This window comes from Podarcis raffonei, chromosome 1 (genome assembly GCF_027172205.1).
Source record: "Podarcis raffonei isolate rPodRaf1 chromosome 1, rPodRaf1.pri, whole genome shotgun sequence".
Lineage (NCBI taxonomy): Eukaryota > Metazoa > Chordata > Lepidosauria > Squamata > Lacertidae > Podarcis > Podarcis raffonei.
Genome location: NC_070602.1, coordinates 59,721,506 through 59,749,244, shown reverse-complemented (window position 1 = coordinate 59,749,244; position 27,739 = coordinate 59,721,506). Strand labels below are relative to the sequence as shown.

The following is a 27,739-nucleotide window of genomic DNA, read 5'->3' as shown; positions in this document are numbered from 1 at the left end:
GTCAAGAGCTCTAACAGATAATTCTGAGTTCTCACCAATAGTAACATCTGAAGAGCTGTGGGCCTCTAAGAACTTGTTGAGATGCTGCCAGACTTTGGGAATCCAGTCTATAATTTTAATTAGCTCCGCATTTCTCATACGACCACCAATCTCCGTTTCAATGAGCTTTCTTCTCAAGAAACGACCAAGAAAGCCCTTGACTGGCTCAGTGTGGTTGGCACACAGCACCCATCTGAAGTTGTGGTGGAGCTGAAGGTTCGGTGTAGAGGAAGTTGCCTGGTTCATAGTTCCAATAATGTAGGGACTGTGGGAAACAGATCAGTCAGTATTAACGTCTAGAAAACACAGTATGTAAAAAAAGAACAGAAAACCTTTAAGTAATCACATTATCTACTTTTTTGCTACTACCACTGGCATGTGAAGAAAAACTATCTGAGCCTAAACAACATTGATCAGACCTCTCCATCCCTCCCACAGTATTGGCTGAGAGTATCTGTGATTTTACAGAACCTTTCAGAATATTTCATCTGCTTAAGAAACAGAAAGTACAGAATCCGTGAAAGAATAATGGGGGGGGGGGGAATACTGCACAGGGTGGCTAAATTCCACGTTTTAATATCAACTAACTCATCAGCCTACTAAATCTTTGGTTGCAGGTCCTATACATGTTATTTATTCTGGGCTGGACCAATATGGGCAGAAAAATTCACCCCCCATGTCAGGGTGGTGGTTTGGATTAGGCAGAGATGTCTCTCCACCAAGCTTTCCTGGCTCAACCAGGCTCCTGCTGAACATGCAGGTGGCCCCATTGCTGCGGTCTTTGCAGGCAGAAAGCCTCAGAACTGGGTGTTCCAAGGGTGAGGTTGAGCAAGCGCAGGAACCACTGGATCTTGAGCAAATCTTAATGTCATTGAAAACAGCATGGCCTCAAATTATCCTGGCCCCTTCACCTTCTGCTGCCATGACTGACAGGGCTGAGGATGATACAGTGGCCTTGCTGCTCTGCAAAGCCACACTGCTGGTCATATTGGGGAGTTTGGAGTACGCCCTAAAATAGGTCACTTCAGTTAAATCCCACTGATTTCAATGGGAACTAAGCCATGGCTAATTTTTGATTTCAATAGTATCACGAGCAACTAATGAGTTGGATCCAGCCAGCTCAAGTCTCAAGGAATGCTTTCCTTTCATGAAAGTTTGAGGCAGAACATGCGGTTACCATTTGTGGTACTTGCAGTTCAAGAGCCCATTGAAGATCTCTCCCAGGGAGCTGACATGGTGCAAGTTGTCCAGGATGATCACAAGAGGCATCTCCACAGCATTGTTTTCACTATTGCATTGGTCAGCAAGGTTGGAGAGGTATTGGCGGAGTTCCTGTGATGCAGATGCAAAAGAGAAAATTGGCTTTCAGACATTTCTTTTGAAGATCTTGAAGGAAATGAAAGTGGCTGGATTCAGTGGTAGAACAGTCTTCTGTTAAGGGTGTGATAGCAAACTACACAGCACCAACATTCTCCCAAGAGAAATAAGCTTTTGAATAGAGTGTATAAATAGCTCAGATAAATTTGACATCTTGCTTAGAATCCTAATTGAAAAGCTGACTATGATCCCACTAAATGCTATTTCACACGAGACAGGAAAAGGGGGCCCTCTTTCATTCTGGGGCAGTTCACAGATGTCCCCTGATACCCCCAAAGAATTGAGATTGCCTCTGTAGGCATTAACAGATCTCTCTTGAAGTGATCATGTAACGAGAGGTGGTGTCTGGGGACAGGGTGGAGCCAGGACCATGAAAAGCATGTGCTGCATGACAGGATGAGGGTAACAAAATTGGGGCTGCCAGGTTTGGCCAGGTAAAGCCACCAAGGTATCAACTAGTTTTCTGCACAAAACCTTCTACAGAAAGCTACCAGGTCCAAGAATGTCATTGCACAGGACACAGGCTCAGCATTACAAAATGGAGGACTCCTAGGAGGACATTAATTAGTAACTGGATACTATTCTTCACTAGACAGAAAAAGTGGTCCTCTTGCAGGCCTTTTTCCACATGGCCTGGGAGGGCAGGGCCCTGACTGACTCCAGCTACAAAAGCTAAGGCTGCTGAACAGAATCTTAGGCTGAGGTATTGTTGAGGGCTTTTTGTTGGGGTGTGGTTGTTGCTGCTGTTATTTTTTTGTATCTTTATTTCGGATCTTGTGATTTAGGTGGAAATCTGGCTCCATTTGTTATGTTTGTAGTTATGTAACTTCTTTTATGTTGCAAACCGCCTTGAACATGGTCTTAAAGTTGGAAAGGCAGCATACAAACAAAATGACTGACTGGTTGATTTCATGCTGGGGAGTTCACGGGCGTCTCGTAAGATTACAGTCTGTCATATCCCACCTAGAAGAAACATCAGCTCACCCTACAAGAAGAGTGTCACCTGCATGCTTGCCAAGGCAGGCAAACGCATCACAGCCTTTATCGCACCAATCTGCTGCTCAGGAACAAATTATTTTGATTTGTAAATAGTAAACTTGGGGGGGGGGGCAAGTCAATTATATGAATACGCACCTTACTGGACTTGTGATCCACATTAAATGTTGCAATAGCACCATCAGCCAGCTCCCTGCCCTCTCTAAGGACCATGTACTCTGACAGACGATTGGCTAGGTAGGTCTTTCCTGTGCCGCTTGGGCCAGATAAGATGATTCTCCTGTGCTCCATCAGGAGTGACACATAGCGCTGCAGAATAGGCTTGGGGATCAGGGACTCAAACACCAGGCAGTCCAAACTATTCTCTGCAATCCCTGTAACAACAGAAAACACGGCATTCAAAACTTAAGAACTAAAAGTTATCTCCAGAAGATTTTATTTAACAAAATTTATAGACCACTTTATTGTAGCAGAATCTCTAAGTGGTTTACAACAACTATTTAAATTATAAGAAAAACCATTTAAATATAATTAAAACCAACCATAAAATAGATCAAAACACTTCAGCATCTACATGTCTGGATAGGCTTTCCTAAACTTGCACACTTCAGGGGAGTGCAACTCTGTCCAGAATAAGCTGCCTTCCCACCTCTCAAACTGAGGATACTGAATACACCTGTCTGATAAGGATTCAGCTTCAATGTATTCCACCATGGCCAGAACACACTTGAAGTCCTGTGATTATCAAGGGGCTGGAAATCAAGCTTCTGAGGAATGGTTGAGGGAGTTTAGCCTGGTTAAGAGGGGAGGAGATCCGATAGCCATCTTCAAATATCTAAAGCAGGCATAGGCAAACTCGGCCCTCCAGATGTTTTGAAACTACAATTCCCATCATTCCTGACCAGCTAGGGATGATGGGAGCTGTAGTCCCAAAACATCTGGAGGGCCGAGTTTGCCTATGCCTGATCTAAAGGACTCTCGCATGGAAGATAGAGCAAGCTTGTTTTCTCCTGCTCCAAAGGCTAGGACCCGAAGCAACGGCTTCAAATTGCAAGAAAGGAGATTCCAACTAAACATCAGGAAGAACTTTCTGACGGTAAGAGCTGTTGAACAATGGAATGAACTCCCTTGGAAGCTGATGGACTCTCCTTCTTTGGAAGTCTTTAAGCAGAGGCTGGACGGCCATCTGTCATGGGTGCTTTAGCTGAGATTCCTGCATTGGGGGTTGGACCAGATGACCCTTGGGGGCTCTTCCAACTCGATATTTCTGTGCTTCTAGATAATTGTTATGTACTTCTAGGTTTACAGGAGGGAACACACCAGTGCCTCCATCAAGGTGGATGGTACTTCCAATGAAGCACTGATCACTTCCTGGACCCACACAGTAGTCACTCCCCTTAGACTAGCTCCAAGAAGCCAAGGCTCAAGAGGGTAGATTCATGCTTCCAGATTCTACACATTTACGATGATTGTCATATAAATATGCCACACTTTGCTCACTTTAAAGCAGCATTCCCGCCTCCACCCCATAAAAACTTCCTCTGAATTCAAAATACTTCTCTTTCCCCTGAAAAACCAAGTGATATGTTGAATCTTGTTTTGTACATTATGGGATAAACAAGGGAGACTACAATGAAACATTGCAGTGTGGATTATTCCTGTTCAGAATTCCAACTAGCCAGCTAGCCATGGCAGGGTTCTCACTAGCCACGACAATTTGTTCCATTGCCCCTTGCCCCTGTTCTGTGGGTTCCCCCTCCCTCCAACTGATATTCAATATTTCATGGTTACCCCAGGGTGGTGGTGGTTCTCTCTTAGCTTTAAAAATATTTTCTTCCTCCATATTTTTTTGTTTAGAAATGTATCTGCACACATATTTCTGTAAACCAAGGTATTCTTCTGAGCATATTGATACTTCCCTTCTGTTTCTTAGTGGCTGTGTTTTGACTACATAGCTGTTGGCACTCGCTGCCAAAGTTTAATATTAGAGGGAATGTTATGTTTTCTGGCAGAAAAACTTCCACCGGGGGGTGGGGGGAGAGAATACAAGCAATGTCAGCAGGGAGAATTGACTGTGAAAAAGGTCAGCAATTCTTAGAATCCCGCAGATGGAACTTCAGCTGGGAGAATACATAGGGATGGAATGTTTATCACCTGCTAAAAGTTATCAAGCTTAAACATTTGTATGAACAGCTGTATATCTGGAAGGTAGAAATGTTACCATGAAACGACTTAAAAAGCACTTTGATCGTATAAAAATATATGTACTATAACCTGACTCTTAAAATCCAGCATTAGCGTACTTCTTGAAATGCCTAAATAAATAACTTGAAATATACATAAATAAACTTCAGCAGTCGAAGCTTGCCTGATAGTCAACAATTACAAACAAGCAAAAATACTGGCTGAAATTCCATCTGCTATACAGCAGTTCCAAGGTGTAAGATCCCTGTTCCTTTTTTTATGCAACCACCCTAATGTCAGTGAACATGAATGCTTCTTCATTTGGAACTTTTCACTCAAAGAAAGACATGAAAAGGATAGGAAGAAGAAAGAAACTCATGAAAATGTCTCTTGCTCCTCTGAGGTTTCTCCAACACCTGGCAAGACCTGTAATTACAAAGAACAGTAACAAATGGATCACCTATAATTTACCTTTGATAGTCACCGATATGGTATTGTTTTCACCAACCAGATAGCCACAGGGAAGCAGCTCAGGTGTCTCCATGCTATTTGTGCGAACGATTTCCCCAATGCTGTATCCCAGGACGCTGTCTGAGTTCATCCCTAGCTGACTCGCAGGATCAACATGAATGATGTATTCCTGTGAAAGGGAAGTAGAAAAGAATAATAACAATACATCAACCTTATCTTCAAGGGTCTTGGTTCCCTAATATTGAAATTTCACAACTCCATTTTTCATTTTGAAAACGAACTAATTTGTGCAATGAAGAAAGGCAAACCCAGTCTATTTTAATCAAAGAGTAAAGAGAGGGAAAGGGTAACATATATATGCAAAAACCACACAGCGTATCAGCAGACCCACTAGAGATTTCAGTACTTGTTGCACCATCACACTCAGTTTCCATGTAAGAGAGTTAATATAGGACTTTTCTGTCTATGTGAAATGTATTGTATATGCACTGTATATTTAAATTAAGAAGTGCAGACACATATGAAGCCCTGTATACATTATGAAAAGAGGCCAGGTGCTGGACAAAAACAACAGTAACAGGGGATGTTGTCATCTCCCTACCCTGGTTGTGAACTTTCAGAGGCATCTGGCAGGCTACTTTTGGACAAGGTGTTTCCCGGATGTTGAGTCCTTGAATTTTCTTGGACTCCCAGCTCCTATCAGCTCCAGCCAGCAAAAGCTTTAGAGATGATGGGAGGAGTGGTTCAACAACATATGTGGACCCACCGGTGGGAAAGAATGGATTAGGTGGAATTTAGACCTCACCCAGCAAGGTATTTCTTACATTCCTCCATTTCAGGCTATGGCATAATGCATGAAGCCTCTTCCTTCAGTGAGATCACAAGTATCAACAGAAAAGTGTCAGTTGCCATGCTGCATATTCCAATGGAAGCACATACAGGTCTCGCATATCCTCAGCTGGCATATATTTGAATCTCTGGAGCTGGGAGGATGCAGTGGTCAAGAAGGATGTACCATATGACCAGATATACATTGTGTATTTGGTCTTCTCTTTTGACTTTTTTTGTTTTAAAGATCAGAATGTTGAAATAAAGTAAGATTATTTAGCACACACTGCAGCCAGTACTTAATGACTTTTCAGAAGCCTACATTATATACGGTGTAAAAAAATAATGTATACAACATAAAGAGAAATACGATGCTCAAGTTAGTATGTTTTGCAGGCTGCAGTACATCAGGCCTTGGGGAAGCCTCAATTTAAACTGATGCAGCAAAGGAACCCATCAGAATAGTTTTCTGCCTAAATAAAAAATAATAGCTTTCAAAGCTATCCAAGTTGTTAGAAGTAACAAAAATAACAACATTCACCTTAAACAGCCTTCTAACAACGCCATCGAGAACATCCCATTTGGTCTTTCCACTGACGCCTATGCAGCCGATAAGGAAGAGGCGAGGCCTGGAATCCTAAAGGCATACAAATATGTTAAAAGAAAGGCAAATATGGTGCTGTTCCAGCACTATATAAATTATTTCACCATCATCCAAGCTACTTCAGTGTTGAGACAGGGCTGAGACATAACCCCTAAATGTGTGCCATTGCAGACCTGATCTATTCTTTGAATAGGAAAGCATGTACACTGGGGATTTCCCACACAAATAGGGCAGAACCTAGACACAAAGAATTCTGTAAGCTCACTGGCACCTTGTCAAATTATGTGCCAAGTTCCTAAACACTAGTACAGTCTATTTAACCACTTTGTTAACTGAAATATATTGGGGGGGGGTGTCGTCAAATGATTTATTGAATTATGACCAGCATTAAATTATATCTAGAGCATTTCCATAATCCACTAATTTAGGAATCCAATCTAAAAACACAGGTAGGATTAGTCTAGAAGGAACCATTTGTGTCAAACCTGTGCTGACTTCTGCAAATCATTGTCACCATGAAGCATACAACAGATCCCTTTAGAAGTCAAAAAATGTGCTCCCATGTGACATTACAAGCCTTCTAAACCTAGCAGGCGAGTTCTGCAGATAAACAGGTGCCTCTCTCATTACCCTGCACCTGATCTAGGTCTTGGATCACTCGTCACTAGTAATGTTTATTTTAAAAGTTAATTTAAAACCAGTGAACAGGAGAAAGGGCATGTTTCAGCTTATACAAGACAGATCTTGAAAACTTCCTCAAAGCTAAGCATGTTTGGTTCAATTTCTCTTTTATTCATGCCAAGTTCCTAGGGTACTAGCAGGTCTGGACTTCACAACATCCATGGCTGCTGGCATTGTGTCTAGACTAGAACTCCAAGCATATTCATCCCATTAGAAGCCGTGATAAAGGAAAGGTCCTAGTGGGAACCAGGCCAAAGCTGATCTTTTGAGAATGGAAGTACTTCTGAGGGCGGGGTTGGAGAGTCCTTTTTTTCTTAGTCTTTGAAAATTAAGGAAATAGTTGGATGCAACCCACTAAAATAACGTTTCAACAGAGCAGACCCACTGAAATGAATTGACCAAGGTTCATCATGTCCATTCATTTCAATGGGATTACTCAGAGTATGGCTAATATTGCACACAACTTATTTCTGTAGATTTTCCACTTTTTGGAGTATTCCGTAGTTCAGCTCTCCCCACAAGGGGAACTTTTTCATGCAGCTGATCAAAGGATTACAGCAAAGCCCTGAAGGGATTGACTTTTAAGTTGTTTCACCTGAAATCAGGTGAGTAACAGGTGGTCAGCCAAAATGGGTCTCCAGGGGTTGGAGGAGTTCAGGATCTGGCCCACTGGCCAGATCCTCATTTTTATTCCTGCACTAAACCCTTTTTTGTATGCTTCAAGCAGTTTCTTTAACCTTCTATTCATTTAAGCATAACATTATTCTTATGATCAGCCATTGGGTCATCAGTCATTTCCTAGAAGCAAACTAGTGACAAAACCTGAGTCTTGACTGCATTGCTTCAGACTACAGATAGGACTTCAAGTGACAAAAATACTTAAAATAGTGAACGATGTGGGTTTCCTCGCAAAAACTTCAGTCTACGTAGCATGCCAACAGACCTAGTCTCTGATAACGTGGAATGGAAAAAGGTGAAAAGCAAACTCCACACATAACTCACTTCTCTCCATTTAACTTCATCCTGAAAACTGACAACTATTTTAACATGCCTGCCACCTTCTTTTCGAGAAGAACCATCGCTGGGGTCATCCAGCAGCATGTCTGTGGACAGGAAACACAAATTCTTTTTTAATTACAAATGGTGAGCTGGGAAAATATGCTCATATGGTTATTTATTTCATTTATAAAATAATTTACGAGTTGGCTTTCAGCTCAAAAAGGGTCCCTGAGCTACTTAAAAGTTTTAAATTTGTAACTTTTTTTTTAACATACAACACTATCTAATTCTACTAAGAGAGGACCCACTGAAATTAATAAGACATGAGTTAGTTATGTCTATTAATTTCAGTGGGTCTTCTCTGAGTAGGAGAGCTAGAAATAGTAGAAGGGTTGGATACAACCCAAGACAATGACGAACAGATTGAGAACAAAGGTGGGGGCGAGAATCACCTTTGAAGAGAGAGAGTAAAATGAGTGACATTCAAAAGCTTTGTGTGGAACAAATAAGTTTTAAGGACCCACCCACAACTAAAGAAAGAAGTCAACCTAACCTCTCCTAGTGGTGAGACAAATAGCAGGACCTCTAAAGCAGATATTAATTTGTGAACTTAAAGGGCAGGTTCATGGTCTTGATTTACCCCGCTACAAAACAACAAAAACAACAAAAAAAACCCTACAGTATTACTCTTTTTGTGAATATATGCAAGGTTGTGTTTACTCCAGCCCTTATAGATGAAAATTATGCACCAAGAAAAGTGTAGGTGGACGTGTCTATGTTACACAAGCTTGCAAACAGTTGCTTGCTTTGGATAATTAGATTTTTAATTGCTTGATTCTGTGAACACTGCCAGGTTTGGTGCTTTCGAAATTGTGAAGCGCACACTTCTTGGAATGTACGTAAGACCTGAAATAATGGAAAGACATTCCTCTCGCAATCTGGAAGAGACATGGAAGAAATGAGGGAAGACCACAGAAAAATTAACAGTGTTTTCTCTCAAAAAAATTTTACTTTGGAAATGGGCACAATTAAACCGACTCCCAACATGATTTTGCACAGCTGAAGTCATAGCTGGAATGCTACGCTTCAAAGTGAAACAGAGCTGCCAATGATATTGTAATGGAAGGGTTTGTCCCAGCCCTTCCACCTTCACACCTTAGCCACCAGCGATTATTTACAGCTATTATTTATTTACGGCTACAGGATAAAACCTGTCGGCTGCCCTACTCACCAAGACTCGCTGACTCTGTCAGGTTCAGGCTGTGCTGGGAAAGACCCATGGACTGCCTTGGAGAGGATGAAATGGAAACCTGAGATTGGGCCCTGCTGCAGCTGCCTTGGTTTTCCGACTTCAGCCGGTCATTTTCTGCTTTTAGTTTCTCGATCTCACTCTAGATTAGAACAAGAAAACAGCCAGTAAAGGGAATGGAAGGTGCATGCCCTTTCAGCTTTTTTTATACACAAAGAGAGATAAAAATCTCTTACACACAAACACACACAAACATGAGATACAGCTTACCAGCTGGTCCACTGTCTCTCACTATCCCCAACAGCTTTCAATCAAAGTTGTTTCCTTTTCAAGCTTTGCTGGTAGACCAGGCTTCCCCACTTTATCCATCCCCTCACCTTGGCCTTCCCACAGTCAATCTTCCCCCAATCAGGAGGAATTACACATGAGAGCTGATAAAGTTTTCATGGCAATCTTCTTTGAGTTGTAATGAGACCTGCAGGGATCTCTGCACTTTTTGCAGCAGTACTGTTTTTTCTTTCTGAACGATGTGGTGGCTGTTGTGCACTCTCAAGTAGCCACTGAACTTCCAAGGCTGAATGGGGATTTGAACTCTGGCCTCCCAGGTCCTAGGCCAGCACTCTAACCACTACACCACACTGGCTCTCACATTTCCATGTAACAAGGCCCAAAAGCACAACAGAGATGCACCAAAAGAGAAGCTAACTTCAGAGAAACACATTTTTCAAGTCTTGCTTTAAATAGGCTTTCTGACAATGGGTGTGGTTCTACTCTGCTGCTTATTTGGTTTTTTGGTATTATTGTTTTCAGAACATTTTCTAGGTTTTAATATATGTTTGGATGTCACTTTGAACACCCATGTTGAATAAATAACAAAGCCATAAACTCTGCAAGTAAAATAAATGAATTATAATTAAAATGGTGGGATCGAAGAGCCAGATTTATGAAGCGGAAATGACAGGCACGTGGGGATGTATAATATCTATATATTCATGGCAGAATGTAACAAATAGTGACCACCTTGCCTCGCCCTATGGCCCATCCACACACATTGGTGACAATTAGTGGCAACTTTAATGAGCATGGCTCAAGCGTCTTGCCTTGGCATTTGCTCTGGAATGAAAAATATAGTGTTACGTAAAATCTTTACAGAGAAGCTCTAATTTTAGGTTTAGCGTGTAGATGTGTGTGTTGATATAGATCAGTAACAACTGAATAAAAAATAGGAATCACAGAGTAAAAATAAACGGACAGTTTTCCCAATGGAGATAAATATAGGAAGTGTAGTTCTCTGAGGTTCGGTATTGGGAATTGTGCTTTTTAACTTTCCATAGATTATATGGAGTTAGGAGAGAGCAGTGAGGTAACCAAGTTCTGTTGGCGATACCTAACTGTTCAGGGCGGTAAAAACAAAAGGGGGGAGTGAGATGCTTGGAAAGGATCTCTCCTAACTAGGTAAGCGGAGAGGAAAATGGCAAATGCATTTCAATGTAAGCAAGTGTAGAGTGATGTGGTGGGGGGACGACCCCTAAACTAAATGTCACATATTTGCTCATGGGATCTGAACTGACAGTGACTGACCAAGGAAGAGGCCTTGGGGTTGTAGTGCACAGCTCAATGAAGGCGATGACCCAGCGTGCTGCTGCTGTGAAAAAGGCAAATGCCATGCTAGGGAATTATTAGGAAAGGGACTGAAAATAAAACTTCTGATATCACCTTTAAAAAAGGAAGACTTGATAGAGGTTTGTAACATGATGCAAGGTGTGGAGAAAGTGGATACAGAAATGTTTTTCTCCCTCTCTCATAAAAGCAGAGCAATGAAGGACAGTTCGGGAGTATACCTGAAGGAGCGTCTCCACCCCCATCATTCTGCCCGGACGCTGAGGTCCAGCGCCGAGGGCCTTCTGGCGGTTCCCTCATTGCGAGAAGCAAAGCTACAGGGAACCAGGCAGAGGGCCTTCTCGGTAGTGGCACCCGCCCTGTGGAACGCCCTTCCAGCAGATGTCAAAGCGATAAACAACTACGTGACATTCAGAAGACATCTTAAGGCAGCCCTGTTCAGGGAAGTTTTTAACGTGTGATATTTTACTGTATTTTTGGTTTCTATGGAAGCCGCCCAGAGTGGCTGGGGAGGCCCAGCCAGATGGGCGGGGTATAAATAATAAATTATTATTATTATTATTATTCGGGAGGGACAAAATAATGCTTTGGGGGTCAGTATGCCTCTGAACGCCATCTGCTGAGAATCACAAGCAGGAAGAGTGATGTTGCACTCAGGTCCGGCTTGGGGGTTCCCACAGGCATCTGTTTGCCCCTGTTTGTGAGGATGCTGGGCTAAGCAAGCCCAGCAGGGTTTTTCTAAAGTTTGCATGTGTGCTGCTGCAGTTCCTTCCTACCTGCATTCTGTTCATAGCTTCCCGAAGTTGGTCAAGTTGGTGGGCGGAGCTGAGGGCCTCCAAACGGATATCAGTTAGCTTCATCTCTTTGTCTCTCAGCTCATTTCGCAACTGCATGACTGTTTCCGCTTCACTATCGATACAGTCTGAAATCCTGGGAAAAGATAATAATGAGCCGTTCACCGAAGAGCTTGAGAAGCAAAAATTCTGAACGTTAGCAAAAATCAAAAGTGTCATAGCTCTGCTTTCAACCAGATTTTTGTTTGTTTGGGGGGACTTGGCAAAAATGGTGAGGTGAAGGGGACCCTATCATTAGGAATGGTCTCATCCTGCCCAAGGAAAAAAAGTATGATGACAGCCAGTGGAATAAGGGCAGAGAAACTACCATTTTGGTTGTGACCTATACAGAGTTTGTTAAGCTGCTGTTAAACGTACAGTTGTTCATTGGGAAATCTATTCAGCCTGAAAATCCCAGGTAAATTAAGGAGGCATAGTAGCAGCAGTCATTTGGAGATTGATGGCCTCAAAGAAAGATTTAGTACTCAGCAGGTGTAGTGCACAGCTGGGCGCCCCTGTATGACTCTGGAGGGCTTTGGAATCCTGTACCTTTTCAGCTTACTCTGCACTGTTCAGGCTTTTTTAAAAAAGAAAGAAAGAAGTAGTTTTATTCTCCTGGCACCAGCTTTCTCCACCCTCCCACCTACTCAAATTGAACAGAGTTAAATTACTCCCTGACGCATAAAAGACAAGCAGCACCCTTGCCATTTTCTGGCAATTTTTCATATCACATGTATCCTGGGAATAAATCTTTTTTCCCCCAGCTTGGCTTCCCCTGTCCTCAGCAGTATCAAAAACCAATTATATGGTACTGCAGTCAAGAAACAAGAAAGGAAGGAAGGAAGGGGAGAGCTATGAAGAAAAATGGTGCTTTACCATCCATGCAGTGGCATAGCATGAGGGGGCCATGGCCCCGGGTGCACAATCTGTGGGGGCGCGAACCAGGTGCCCCCCTGCAGAGACCCCCCTGGCGCCCTGGAGAGCACGGAGGTTGAAGATCGCCCTCTGTGTGTCTCATTCCCGCCTGGCATGTCCAGCCACAGCTCCCCCTTCCCAGGGTCGGTCCTGACCCAGGGACGGAGAGCAGCTGCAGTGCCTGGCCGCAACTCTGGAGAGTGGCCATGGCACGCCCAGCAGAGGCCCCTCCTTCTCTGAGTCAAGGCTGACCCGGGGGCAGAGAGATGCTGTGGTGTGCAAGGAAGCTCCTGCTTCCTTGCCGCCAGCTCCAGTAGACTGAAGAGAGTGGGTGGCTATGTTGCCACCCACTCTCCTGGACTGGGGTGCGCGAGTGCGCCCCTGAGCCGGTGCCACAGCGGGCTCCCTCTGTGCCCCATGACCCATGTGCTATTTAGATACTGCCATGTTAGGGATGCTTCCAAAGTTCTTTCAGTTCAGGCTAAGAAACTAACTTTGAGGGCCGGCCTCAAATGCAAGGATTTTTTAAAGCTTGGGGTTCTTTTGTTCCAAAGTTGCTCAAGGTGGAGAATTCCTAGCTTCTCCTTGGCTGTTTCTGCTAGCCTTCCCCTTCTTCAAATATCATCCTTGCCTGCTGCCATCCTTCAAACCATATCCCCCCCCCCATCATTTTCCTGCCTTGAAGCTGCTGCAGTAGTAGCAGCAATGGTGCATGGTCAGGGGAAGAGGAGGACGATTCCCTCCCCTCTCTTTCAGTCTCCTAGACTTTCTGGGTAACAGTGAGGTGTAAGACCATGGAGCACTATGGAAAATATTGCTTCTAACCACTTTCCAGTCCAATGAATACTTACAAAAACCCCTTAGTTTGGGAATTCTGTGTTCACAATGGAGTACTTGCAAACCTTTGGCTTTGTTAAGACTGACAAAACTGATGACAGAAACATAAAGTGCCAAGGACTAAATGATATCAGCAAAGTGCAACCAACTCAAGAAATTCAACTATATAAAGAAACTTTGGATTTCAAGCATTGATACAATACATCTTGATAAAATACAGTCTTTGCTTACATGACTGTCAGGCTGAAAATATTATGTAGGCTGAATCTGGGAAACATTAACACTACGTATATCTATTCATAGTGCTCTCCTGCTTTCTAATAAAGGCTACACTCAGAAGCCAAATAAATCAGTGCTGAAGCCCTAGGCAGCCTAGTGCTCTGCTTTTCTCCTCCTTAATTCTGTAGGCCTGTTTATTCCTTAGGTACTTGGTACTTGTCAAGACTCGTCACATGCATACTTTGACTGATGACAGGCACTATCATAAAAGACATGATGGATTACATGGCTTTAAGCTTTTGCTCACCATTTAAGTACCACAGGGATAGGATAGGCTAGTTTCAGAGTGATGAAAATAAGATAACATAGTTGAAGATAAGTGAGAATTTTAAAAGTAAAAATATATGGTTCTATAACATCTTAATCTACAGGGCTTTTAATTTCAGGAAGCAAATTTTAGTAATGCCTTATTTTCTCAGAGTCAAGTATTCCCTGTTTTCTAATCTCTACTAAATTCTGTATCTTACCATCACACACAGTTGGCTATAAGGGGCAGTGGAAAATCATCTTAACCATGGAGGTTGCATGGAAGAAGAATATTCAAGCTTTGCAACACTGTTTACATTCACCATTTCCTGAAACCCTTCAATAACTTTTGACAGCTTCTCTTGAGCCTTAGAGTCTTCCTCAAAGCTACAATCTAGAGTGGACGTTTCAAAAATGTCCTCTCACCATCACTTTGATGGCTTCTGGGTCTGATCTAGCAATTTAAGGTATATGGTGGATGAGTAAGCATCACTGTATAAATGAACAGCCAAAAGCAATAAAGAGAAAAGATAAAGCAAATACCCACATTATAGTTGGCACTGGCTTCAAGTACCTGACTAAATAAACCTCAGCCGAAGAAAATCTACTTAATCCTTAGTGTCTTGTTCTTTTATAGAGTCCACAGAAAAAACCGACTCCAACCCCAGCATAAAACAACAACAACATGTCAACAGGAACTCTTTTTTAACATGGAAACTCAACTCACAGTGAATTAGAATGGGACGTTCTCAGTAATGGCGTAGAGATAACTGAGCCATTGTGATGCAATTTTGGCGATGAAGGCAGGGAACAATCCGTCATCTCCTCAATATCTGAATGAGAAGATGCTGATTTGGGGGACTTCTTTTTACCAAATGCTTGTTTGAAGGAACTACGCAACTGAAAGAAAAAGAGCAGAATAAGAAAGATTATACATAAAACAAACTCTGCCTCATGACGATAAGTAAGGAACAGGAAAAAATAGTTAGCATGCAACACTTTAAAAAATGGTTACAAAAGTCCATTTTGGGCAGTACAAATTGACAATGGAAGTACAGATTGCCACCTTTCTGTTCTGGAAATCTTTACACTGTGTTTAAGAAGGACATTGTCCGAGACACTGCAAAAGTGCTGACTGTTGACAAGCCCTATTCTGAAGCACACCTTTCCACTCTGAGACATTGCAAATTCTTTTCGGCTCAAGGACAATTTTATTACGGTGTTATCACAGGTTGCAGTTATGAAATGACATGGCTCAGATGAGGTTATTGATGCTGACAGAGTTAATCATGTAAATGGATTAGTTAGCTTTGTATTTTAAAATTTAAAATACATCTTTCTTACCTCGTTGACCTGCCAGAGGAAGTACAAGCAAAAAGGGAAGCGGGAAGGAAAAAAAGACAAGTTTTAACAGATAAAGCCTGTGACAGGGAAAGCGCCGGATTTCTCAGACAAACATGAACCCCACCCATCCACAAAAGCACACACACACACACACAAAACAAATCATTTTACCATGGAAAATAATATTGTAAAGCATGTCATCTTATGATCAGAATAGGCCTGGGACATTTCACAGAGCTGAAAGGATGATGCACAGAGTTCAATATAAATTCACATTGGATGGGATTCACCTAGCCAGTCCTGTCAGCAGAAGCCCTGTGTAAGGAGTTCTGCTTGCACAATTGGGCTCTGCCTCCCTGTGCCCCACCTGAAATTGGCTTGGCTGGGGTCAAGGTAACCCCCAGGACAGCATAAGGCGGAGAAGAGGGGGGATTGTTCCGTCAGGGAAGCTGCAACGCTTGTGCAGACAGAATGATTAGAAGAGCATTATGATGAATTCCACCCATTATATTTTGCAAGTCACCCAAATTATCTCCTATCACCCCAACAAAGGATCTCACATAATCCTTCAAAATGACTTTGCACAAAAGCCCCATTCTCAACTTCTCCACCGTACATTTGGTCAAGTGCACATTTGTCGGATCCGAACATAATCCCCTAGAATTACTGTACACAAAAACTCTATGCTCATATTCTCTGCCACATATTCTGGCAAGTATACATTTGTAGGGCCTGTACACATGACCATAATCTCTCAAAATCACTGTGCACAAAAGCCCTGTACACAATCCATCAAAGTTACTGACCATAATAACCCTATTCTCAATTTTTCAAGCACATATTTTATCAACTATACATTGGTAGAACTTCCTGCACACAACCAGGTCCCCAATCCTGAGCCCATGCTCTGCATGTATAAAACTGTACATGTGTAGAGACCCTTTCCACTCTTGGTCTGAGGTGCAGAGGTCAGGGAGCCTCAAGAGGAGACAATTCCTCTCCATGTGCTGATTAAAAGAATGCAGGAGGTGAGAACAGTGCTTAGACTCTGTAAATTACTGGCCTCCCATAATATTCAGCAAAAACAGGAGCAGGCCTCAGGCTGACATGCTCTTTTCCATTATTGACAGAAAGTTATTTCTGTCCCATGACAGAATTTGCATTGTGGAACTCTGATAGAATAATGAAAATACTAGAGAAAGAAGTTTATTGAGGGTAAGGGAGGGCCCATTTTGAAAGAAGCATAAGTCAAGATCCAGAAGGGGAGGAAGTGCAGAAGCCCAGATACTGGAGCATATTAATGTTGGCAACTCACCTGCAGTTTCATTGTTACAGGGGTGGGGAAGTCAACCTTTTCCAAGGAAAAAGCCTTAGTGGGCTGAATAGGATCTACAAGTCTTATGTTAGCTAACCCTTTTTATAGGGATAGGAGGCAACATCTCTTTATTTGCTTACAACACACAAAATCCAAAGACGCAAAGGGACTACAGGAACTAAGTTCATCTGTTCAAACTACGATAAAAGCAACGTCACGATGGCAGAGGTAGTATCACAAAAAACGGGATTCAATATCAGATACCTTTCCTCCAGCACATGGGACCTTGCATACAATAAGCGGCGAGCAATGAAGAAATGGGAAGTGAAAATGGTTATTTTGAAGCCTTCTCCCACAAATTAAGTTTAAAGACTGATACACGTAGGTCTCACTTTCCGAACACAATGTGTTCCCAGGAAATTATTCATTAGGTTTGCATAGTGAGTTGTTTCCTATGGGAACACTTCTATTCAATGCTTTCTCTCGCCATGCTTTCTGCCTGAAACTGCAACAACCAATCAGCAAAAGCCAAACAAAGGAAAAGCTGATTCGTCCAATCACTCCTGCTCCCTGATTGTACCAAACTCTCGCCCTCTGCCTGTAATGGTTGCCAGCAAAAAACAAGTAAGGGTTGGACAAACTCTGGCTGTTTGGATATCTGAATCAGCCATTTGTATAGCTAGGTTTGGGTATAATTCTTTGCATTTGGACAACTGAGATTTTGGATAACAAATGTTCCGGTTGCAGGACCTGTGTGTATTTTTGTTTTGCCATGACAATAGTCAAAAGAGGGCCCAAGGTATAATGAACATAATTAATACTTTTACTAAGGGTGAAACCAGACTACTCAAGAGAGTGGAGCTTTTCCTTATGCAGATAGCTTACACACACATTTATCACGGACACAAATACTAATTACTATTTGACTGCTAGATTTTATCAACTGATTTCTATTTAAAGTAAAATCCACCACTTCCAACTCCCTGTGCAGATGAACAGCATAACACTCAGTCATAGAATTACTTTATGCTATGCTTGATCTTAGCGAAAAGGCTGGTGATTACTTTTTGGTGTGAATTCTTAACAAGTATTGTACTGAAATTCACATTTCCACACCTATGGCATGGAAAATTCATCTGGAGGAGCAGTGTGTGTGTGTGTGTGTGTGTGTGTGTGAGAGAGAGAGAGAGAGAGAGAGAGAGAGAGAGAGAGAGAGAGAGAGAGACTAATTCTTCCCTTGCATACCATTTTTCCAGTCAGAATTGTTTCCCCTTCTAGGCTGCTGTTGGCCCCATTATATTAAAAATACACCAATTTTGGTGACAATAAGCTAAGACAGAGTCCATACTTCACTGAACAGCACAGTGGAAGAGGTTAAACCACCACTTCAGCTGCTCTGAAATTAGAAACCTTGTAGATGCATTTCACGGAGGAGGAAAAAAGTGGGAGATCCATTCACAGATATCCTGTGGTACAACATGTTGTTTGGATGTCAACCACTTCCAGCTAAAACTTTGTCAAGTCCTAAGAATGGGCATAAGTTAATATTTATTCACTGGGTGTCCATCATACTCATTTTAGTTCAAGGCAGTGCATTTACATAGACTACTTGGCTCATGTACTGTGTTTTCTGGAAAGCTGATAAGACACACACACTTCAGTTCATTTGATCTGCTCTGTTGAAGCATACATACCCAGTTCTTTCTTTTCTTTTTCTTGGAGTCACATTCTATGTTGCTTCCCACACTGGAATGGCTGGTTGCGCTGTTAATGCTAGAGACACTGTCTGAGGAGTGCTGCCTCCGGATCCGCAAATCAGTGGTTTGTGCAGTCCCACTTCCTACATGGTAATTAAAGCTAGTTAAATGCATTCAGAAATGACATCTTCCTTTTTCTTCCTATACATGGACATTCTCCCTTGCTGTCCCTTGCTATCACATGCAATCAAAATTACCTGCCCCACCTTCTTCATAGCCAGCCCAGAGAACTGTAATAGTCCTGGCTGGGGCACATGGTACCGTATTTTTCCGTGTATAAGACTAATATAAGACTAGGTTTTCCCCCCTAAAATTAATGTCAAAATTAGGGGGCGTCTTATAGATGGATACATCCCCCCCCTTCTTAAATCCGAGTCCCCCAAAATAGGGGATGTCTTATACATGGGGGCGTCTTATAGACGGAAAAAGACGGTAGTTGTAGCCAAAATATTTGGAGAGTTTAAGCACTGAATCTCTGTTCCTCCTGCCATACTATATTCTAGCATGGATCCAGAATTGGCCTCCACAGTCACTTACAGACACACTGTTAAGACAGTGTTCATGGAAGACAATCTTACTTGGCCACGATTGATTGCCAAAGAAGAAGAAAGAAGACTATCCTAGCATGGCAGAATAACATCACTATGTGGGTGATGGAGCAGGAAGTGAATCTTGACTGCTGAAACAATAGAGCAGTGGTGGTTATGTTAGATGGAAGAGGCAGAGCAATGCTGACTGCTGCGTATGGCACTGGAAAAGAAACTGCTAGCGAGATGTGGGTTGCAGCAAGGGACCCTACTGTAATATTGTGGCGATTCCTAAACTACAAGTCTATAAACAGCATTAGTAACAATAGACCTACCACTGCAAGAAATAAAGTTCAGTTTGATGATTAAACACATAGTCTATCTCTGGAAAAAGAACTCTGCAAAACTTTGCATCAGCTATTACCAAGGGGATGAATGCCCTCAGAGCGTTACACTGTTATTGAAAGGGAAGGCTGAAATCTTTCCTTTACCTTTGCAGGCGAGCTCAGGTGTGTTAATTACACCATTTATGGCAGCCTGAGCAGCAGCGTTTTGTTTTTTCAGTAGTTCAATAGTTTTTCTTAACTCATTCAGTTCTGAATCCTGCAACACACACAAAAACAAAAAAAACAAACAAATGAATGAATGTTGCCTCTGGATTTTCTCCAAAGAGTGGCCAAGCAGCCTGTACAGCACTAAAAGTTGAGACCATGCAGTCAAGCTGGATGGGTGTTTAACGGGGACTCTAAGGTGAGTCTGAATCTGGTACCTGAGCAGTGGTCAGCTATGGAGACTTAGGAAGATTTTATGGATTTCACCTGTTTGTACGTTTGTCTAACTGATCAAAGATGGCTACAAGTAGAGAAGAATATCGGCGGTGCTGAGCACATGATGTAAGGGTATAAGGACTTCTTACTTTAGTAGGAGGGTCTAAGGGTCCCTCAAGTTAAACTGGCTGGAAACCAGCATGCCACATGCCCTTATCTGTGCTCTGCCTTCTCCACATCATGTTCTTTAGGACACTTGGGCTAGTTTCACAAACTCTTACAAGCACAACACACCTTGCTCATTTCTATTCTTTGCTTGCTGCACACTGTATTGAATGGTCCAGACTAATCTAGGATAGCTACTTGGGTTTAGAACACATGACAAAAATGATAGTTTTCCACGCTCCCAGTGTAATGCTTGTTTGCCCACTTCTGGCTCATCAGCTGTATACAGCAGAAAGGAATAAGCTGGTGCAAATCAGCATAAATTTATTAAACTGCAAACTGGGTAGATGTTCTACCTGAATGAGCCTTTAGACCATTCTATTTTAGAGTAAAAGTGCTCACTACAGTGATTATGATTATAGATCCTTGCCCCAACAGTAGTAAATTGAAAATTTTACAACAGCTCAAAGATGCAAGAGTGTCATGTCTGCATCTCTGTAGGATCTTACTTTATAGACATTTTAGTTAGTCTAAGATATTGTAGTTCTATAGTGGGTTGAAAATACGCTTTTCAATTTAGAATGCATTACAGTCATACTTCGGGTTGCGAACGTGATCTGTGTGGGAGGCACGCTTGCAACCCGCAGCGTTCGCAACCCGCAGCGCCGTGTCTGCGCAAGTGCGTGACGTCATTTTGCGCTTCTGCACATGCGCTGAAACCCGGAAGTAACCTGTTCTGGTATTTCCAGGTTCAGCGGGGTCCACAACCCAAAAACGCAAACCCGCAGCGTTCGTAACCCAAGGTATGACTGTACTAGATAAAATTCATAGAAAATGCATTATTTGCAGTTTGTATATATATTACAAACACATGCAAAAAAGCTGGGTTAATAGTAATAAAATACTAAGGGAGTGTAATAGTAGCCCAGAATACGGCCTGAAGACATCAGTTGGTTTCTACTGCTGGAACTAAGCAGGTCTGGTCCTGTAAACTCTCTTGAGAATGAAAGACCACCTGGGAACCAGAGGGAAGCTGCTTAGGGCTCTTTGGAAGAAAAACAGGATACAACTGAAATAAGTATTTATTGCTTCCAGTCATTGCATAATTGGTCTCTGCGACCCCTCTAATGTACAGGCACTGACATGCTCATTTTGTGGAAATGATGAGAGACAGGATGAATGTCAGGTTTAAAACACGGACTCAAGAAAACGCAGGGAATAGGAACTAGTGTCACCAGATAACGTTTAGTTGCTAGTGCAAATGGTCTAATACCTCATTTTCACCCCACCACTAACCCCAGAGAGAAAGTTTATACTCAGTTGTCACTGGAACGTCAGCAGCACATAGATGCCTGAGAAGTTTTGCTTTACTCTGCAGCCCAATCCCAAAGACATCACTTTACTGTGAACCTGATTTTAAAAGTTCTACTATGGAATCTAGGCTCATGAAAAATGTACAAGGGAGCTTCAGACTTGCCTTCTGTTCTGCTGTCATGGTAAGGCTTTGTAGTCTAATGGTCATATTTCCTAAGCTCTGTTCAAATGCTGCCACGAGGTGAGCCTGTAAGTTGAATTGCATTACACAATCAAGACTGTACCTTTGTAGACTGTTTGCAGAATAATGCAGAAGATAACATTACGACATGCAGAATGTAATCCACAACCAGCTAGTCCAGAAAGAACAGCACAGACAATTGAAACCTGGCAAACCTAACCTGACAAAACCATCAAACTAAGTGGCCCCACAATAACCACTGATGCTTCTGCATCTGGGTCTAAGTGTCACCTGCCATGAACTAGCAGTTCCTGGCTTGGAGTTGTGATAACTGCTCCAATAAGTCATAGCAAAGTGTCATAACCTAGCCTGTGAAGTCTTCTGGCCTCAGGTATGTTTATACATGGTGAATCTGCTTAGGATGGCAACTTTATAACCACTTCCTCCAAGCTAAGGAAAAGCCATGACAAATATTTATCCCGTATCAATGTGGTACAGTAAAGTCTTGTGCAGTCATTCCAGCATTGTTCATCATCAGCACATAGTTGCCTTAACCTAACTAACTGTTCTCACATTCACCGTGAAAACAACCATGAAGAGTATGATAACACTGGGATATGTGGCTCTTGCTCCCTCTGGCCCCTATAAAAACAAGCCTGGCTGAACAAGTGAGAAAAAATGGGAGAAAATAAAACAAGCTTAGCATTGACTACATGTGTTACGAAGCTAAAATGTTTACTTAAAAAATACTGGAGCGAGTAATTCCCGCTTGAAAAGATCTGCCAACTATTCAAAGAACCAGCGAAGAGTCTCAATTCAAATATTAGTAGGAAAGGAGGCATTTAAAGGGGGAACAGTTAGTACATTCCATAGTGCTGATTAAGGTGATCTCTCTGTTAGATTTGGATAGTTGATGTGAAACCAGCCCAAAGGATCAAAAGATGTTGCTATTTGACAATTGTTCCAAGGGTAATATCTTAGTGGGTGTTAATTAGTACTGTATTGATTAATTGATCAACACAACCTCCCCACCCTATGCCCTCCCCCCAGATCTACTCCAGAGGGTTTGGGGAGCCCCCAGAACAGTTTTAGGGGGACACAGGGAGAGGAGGGAGAGAGACTCTACTGCACAAGCGTAAATACTCACAGTAATGGGAAACATTATTTGGATACCACCCACAGTTAGTCTAAAATGTATTGCGTTTAAAAGTTAATGTATTTTCATTTATTTCTGATACCAAACTATATCTGAAATTCTTATAAACCAGCTCACTGTTTATCACCAGATTGCTTCTGTCTAGCTATCTCTATTGTACTCACATTGGCAGTCAACTGTGTTGTCAGAGCCGAGACTTTCTCTTGGGATGCATCCAACTCCCTCCTTAGCTTGCGAATCTAAGTATTATATTTCAAAGGAATATTTTGTTTGACAAAACACTTTTCAAAATTAAGATGCACAAAATGAGAAAACGTATCTACCTGCTTTTGGAAAAGATGAGAGAGAAAATGTAAACAGGAATCCATATCCAGACCAAACTTGAAATGACAATATTCATAAACTAGTAAGCAGAGGGCTGGATCAAAGAGTGCCCAACCCTCCACGAAAGCAGCTGGATTTGCATTTGGCTCCAAATTTAAACAGCAATTAATGTGAGCTGAGGTTGCAAAGGAACAACTGGGCTTGTGTGGCTTACGAGTGTGCTTCTGATTGTTCCTTTGCAGCCATGCCTTGCATTCAGTGCTTTTAAAATCTGGTGCCAAATGGAAGATGTGCTGATTTTGGCAGGGATCAGATTCATTTGGGAAATGTGACTGGGAGCTCTTGAGCACAATCAATCCCACCTGACAGAAGTGTGGCTTGAATTTGGTGCCAAACTGAAATGGCACACCACTGCTGCAAAAGAACACTTGGGCCTCCACACTGTTTTTTAAAGCACAAAGGCAGCAGCTATACCCACACGATGCAAATTAGATGATAAGGTATGTAGAAAACTGAGATAAGCACTAAAAAAGAAATCCAACAAGGAAATTCAAATAACACACACTTAACAGTGTGAAGAACACTGCAAAACATACACACTGGTGGGTTTTCTCTCTCCAGCAGGAACTGGTGAGTATAGATCCCATGCCCAGTTCTTTGCTGAGGAAGGGCCAGAGATTCCTAAGGTATGTTGTTTGACCATGACTGAAGGATTGCTTGAAATGAAGTGATGGTTTGAACTCCATCATTTTTCTAGTCTTCCCCCAGCTCTTGCCACTGAAACAAAAGTTTACACTTGAAGATGGGGAGTAATATTACTTTACAGTAGCCTGGCCAGGCTGTTCAGTGCCTTTAATTCTAGTGTGTCTAGTCTAGTTTTGGTCTGGAAAATGAACAGCCTGAAACTTGGAAAAGGAGACACAAAATAATGGGTGCCAAACTGAGTCTGAAAACATCTAAGACCAGCAATGAACTGCGGACATCAATAAGTACAATAGCCTTTTCTTAGCCTACAAACTTAATGTAACTCTCAAGGCCAAGAAATACAAATATGCAAGAACCTTTTTTTTGTATGAGCTGGTCAGCATACCATTTATGATACTGGATACATACAGCCCTCTTACACGCACAGTTCTGCATATAGGAAGGAGCCTGACAGGGTTGGCAAGAAGAGACGTACTCATGTGGGGAAAGCATATGGAGAAGGGCAGGATACTGCAAGACACTGTTCTTAGGGTCATTGATTTTATAAAAGCTGAGACTATTGCCACCATGAATGCCAGACTTTTTTTTTTAAGTGTGCCTGCCACTGAAGGTGGAAAGGTTACTAATATGAAAGAAAAGGAACTCTTCCTTACCTCTGACTGACATTTCTCTTCAGGCTGGAAAAAAGAATTAAAAATGATTGTGTGAAAGTCATATTGATTATTTATTTGATACCAGATAATATTTTCCAAAAACAAAGGGAGGAAATTAGATGATTTCACATGCTTAGGTATCATAGAAAGCAAGAGGATGTAAGCACAGAAATTCTTTTGGTGCAATTTAAGTATGTTTAACATTTTGTGTGCCCAGTTCTGAGCATTAAGATAGTCATTTCCGTTTTATGACACTCACCGTTGAGTAAATAGATGATGTGCTTGAAACCAAAGAGAGAGAGGATCCATGCACTAAAGGAAACATAAAAACGCAAATTGCTCAACTGATTCCTTGTGCACAACACAGTAAATGACAGCAGATAATTCACTGTGGATGCTGCTAGCAGCTTTAACATTTCATCAGCAGCCTATTAAAAAATTGCATCACCAGTCATAAACATATTTACTCAAAAAAATCTTTGCAGAAGTGTCAAGAAGTAAGCTGAAATAAATGGAAGCATTATACAGAGCATACCCAAAAATGGTCTCAAAATAAAGCTTTTTTTAAATTTAAAAAATCATTATTGGGATGTAAACATTTGCCTGCCTCTTATGTTTCATACATTACAAAGTTATGATAGTGCATGAAAAATGAAACAGAAGATGATGAGAAGCAGACAAAGTAAAGGTTAAACTGACCAGTCCAGTTTCACCATATGGTTGGCCTGAAGCATAAACAGCAAAAGGGAGTTAAAAGGTTTTATAAATAAAGAAGGCTGAATATTTAGGTGTTAATATAGGTAAAGACTCATATTAAGACAGCAAAGAGGAAAAAAATGAATATATTTTGACATTTTCTCTAGTGCGGGATTCCCCATTCTGGTGTCTTCCAGATGATGCTTTAGCCGAGATTCCTGCATTGCAGGGGGTTGGACTAGATGTCCCTTGGAGTCCCTTCCAACTCTACGATTCTATGATTCTAGGGACACAATAGTAGCAGTCTATTAACATCTGGAGGGCACCAAGTTGGGGAAGTCTGCTCAAGGGGGAGAAAAGTGGGGAAAATACAAAAATATGCTATTGCAAAATAAACAAATTCAACTGGCTTAGAAACAGATTTTGCTGTAAAAAGTAAGTTTCTTCTAATGCTAGGAGTACGCAATAAAGCTGTGTTATGCAAAATGCAATTGCCTTAAGCATGTCTAGGTATGTGGCTGAAAATCTGCCATCAGCAATTAGTAGTACAGAGGCAACGAGACAAGCTGCTTCATTATTGGCCATCCCACTTCCCTCCCTTGCAACAAGACAGAACCTATAGATGCTGTTTCTTTTACACAGGATCCCCTTAACCTCACTCCCTCCCGCCATCCGGCTCTGTACCAGAATAGACGTTTCAAACCAAGGTCCCAGCGTATTGCTTTTCTTATAAATCACATTAATAACCTATAAATCAGAGACTGCTGAACTCACATCAGTCCAAAGAGCACAACCAATGTTCAAGGATGATAGAAGCTGTAGTCCAACACCATCTGGACAGCCACAGGTTCCCCATCCCTGCAGTAGAACATTAAAACACCCACCCCCCACAGGCCTTGGGCTAATTAAACAATTTATGGCCTTTTAAACCATAAAGTATTGTTTTTGTTTGTTACTTGTGTTATGTATTTTTGTGCTTTTTATATTGGGAACTGCCCTGTGATCCTCGGATGAAGGACAGTATAGAAATTTAATAAGCAAAATAGTAAAATAGCAAACCAAAAAGAGCTTCCCTGAGGCAAGACTTAACAACAGCATGTTTATTGCACTAAAGAATATAAATAAATAAAAATCTGGAAGTGCCAATAAACAAACAACGAACAAAAGGGGGGGAAGCCCTAAGAAGCTATCTGTATTATTAAAAACGATTTCCACAATGACAAAGAAAGAAGTTTGTTTAATATGCAATTTACATCATGGGTTGAATCAAGTTCACAAACTAAAATCAATGGAACTTTAAACTGGAAGTGGTTCTATGCGCATGATCCAAATTTAGCAGTGTTCAGGAGCTTAGTCCCCGTGGGACTATGGAAAACATGCAGGCTAGCTCTACCTGCAGACACATGATCAACTTTAAACTGAAGTGGGCTTGGTTGTATGGTCATTCTACATGGATGGGAATTGAAATCCCAATTGCCGTCTTTGCTGAAGGAGCCTCACCTGTGTGCATCCATACCTCTGCTGTCCTTCAGAATGATGCTGACCACACGTCATCTGGGTGTGTGGCTGGCATATGTCTCAGTGTCAAAGGGGCACAGCTAGCCTATGTGTTCTCAATACAGTGGTACCTCGGGTTAAGAACTGAATTAGTTCCAGAGGTCTGTTCTTAACCTGAAACAGTTATTAACCTGAGGCGTGCTTTCATTAATGGGGCCTCGCTGCCGCTGCACCGCTGGCACGCGATTTCCGTTCTTATCCTGGGGCAAAGTTTTTAACCTGGAGCAACCACTTCCTGGTTAGCGGAGTTTGTAACCCAAAGCGTCTGTAACCCGAAGCGTCTGTAACCCGAGGTACCACTGTAGAGAGTACCTGATTCAGGCTACAGTAATATTACATTTCACAAGCCCAATAACCATATACCATTAAGTTCTTACTTTCAGTAGCAGCTCCATTCTGCTATGTCTGGCTTCTTTGGAATTTTTTCTTGTATACTTTGAAATAAGATTGTGTTAGACATTTCCAACTATTTGTAAGGGGACCTTTCCAGAAAAATAAATTCTATGGTGTGCTCCTAATCCCCAAGTAAGAAAATGATTCTGTCTTAAGTAATTTAATTTTACATTAATCAAATACAACTAATATTTTGGTAACTTCTTAGTAGACCTAAATGTGTGTGTGTGTGAGAGAGAGAGAGAGAGAGTGAGTGTGTGTGTGTATAAATATATATGAAAATCTGAATACTGATTGTGATTTTCTCTTGCTTCAGAACTGCATTTTAAATTACTCTACTTTGGGACATATTAATCTTGGCATGCCAAGCATTTTGCATATTTCATTCTGTATGCTCTCAATTTCTCCTTTATTAAAGGTTATAATTCTCATAGGGAGGGTGCCATAGCCAAAGGAATGAAAATAGTTTTAAATGCTCTTATGAATTAAACTAAAAATACATTCATTGCCACTGTTGCATTGTCCACATAATTTGTGGAAAAGGGCAAATCAGAAAATCATATTGGCCTATTAATGATTTAAGAGTTTGACATGAAAGTCAAGAAGCAAAGGAATTTTTTTGTCTTAACTCATGCCATTAAAACAACTATTTGTTTTGCTTTCTTCCATGGCATTCATAATAATTTTATAACACGTATTGCAATACATACAAGGACACAGCAAATTC

The 27,739-nt window shown here is 41.7% G+C and overlaps 1 protein-coding gene across 8 annotated transcripts in view; it reads right to left on the bottom strand.

Annotated features, from left to right (window-relative positions):
- The window catches only part of NAV2 (neuron navigator 2), a 531,973-nt gene that overhangs the window by 9,107 nt on the left and 495,127 nt on the right, over positions 1–27,739 (bottom strand). For all 8 annotated transcript variants that reach the window (XM_053388967.1, XM_053389004.1, XM_053389014.1 and 5 more), the window contains 15 exons: positions 24,626–24,678; positions 24,367–24,390; positions 22,849–22,923; positions 21,511–21,594; positions 19,593–19,704; positions 18,512–18,657; positions 14,886–15,058; positions 11,825–11,978; positions 9,411–9,570; positions 8,183–8,283; positions 6,437–6,532; positions 5,068–5,236; positions 2,551–2,786; positions 1,217–1,371; positions 36–304 (listed from right to left, as the gene is read on the bottom strand). In XM_053388967.1, coding sequence (XP_053244942.1) covers positions 36–304; positions 1,217–1,371; positions 2,551–2,786; positions 5,068–5,236; positions 6,437–6,532; positions 8,183–8,283; positions 9,411–9,570; positions 11,825–11,978; positions 14,886–15,058; positions 18,512–18,657; positions 19,593–19,704; positions 21,511–21,594; positions 22,849–22,923; positions 24,367–24,390; positions 24,626–24,678 — 2,007 coding nt within the window. The remainder of the gene's footprint in view (positions 1–35; positions 305–1,216; positions 1,372–2,550; positions 2,787–5,067; positions 5,237–6,436; positions 6,533–8,182; positions 8,284–9,410; positions 9,571–11,824; positions 11,979–14,885; positions 15,059–18,511; positions 18,658–19,592; positions 19,705–21,510; positions 21,595–22,848; positions 22,924–24,366; positions 24,391–24,625; positions 24,679–27,739) is intronic.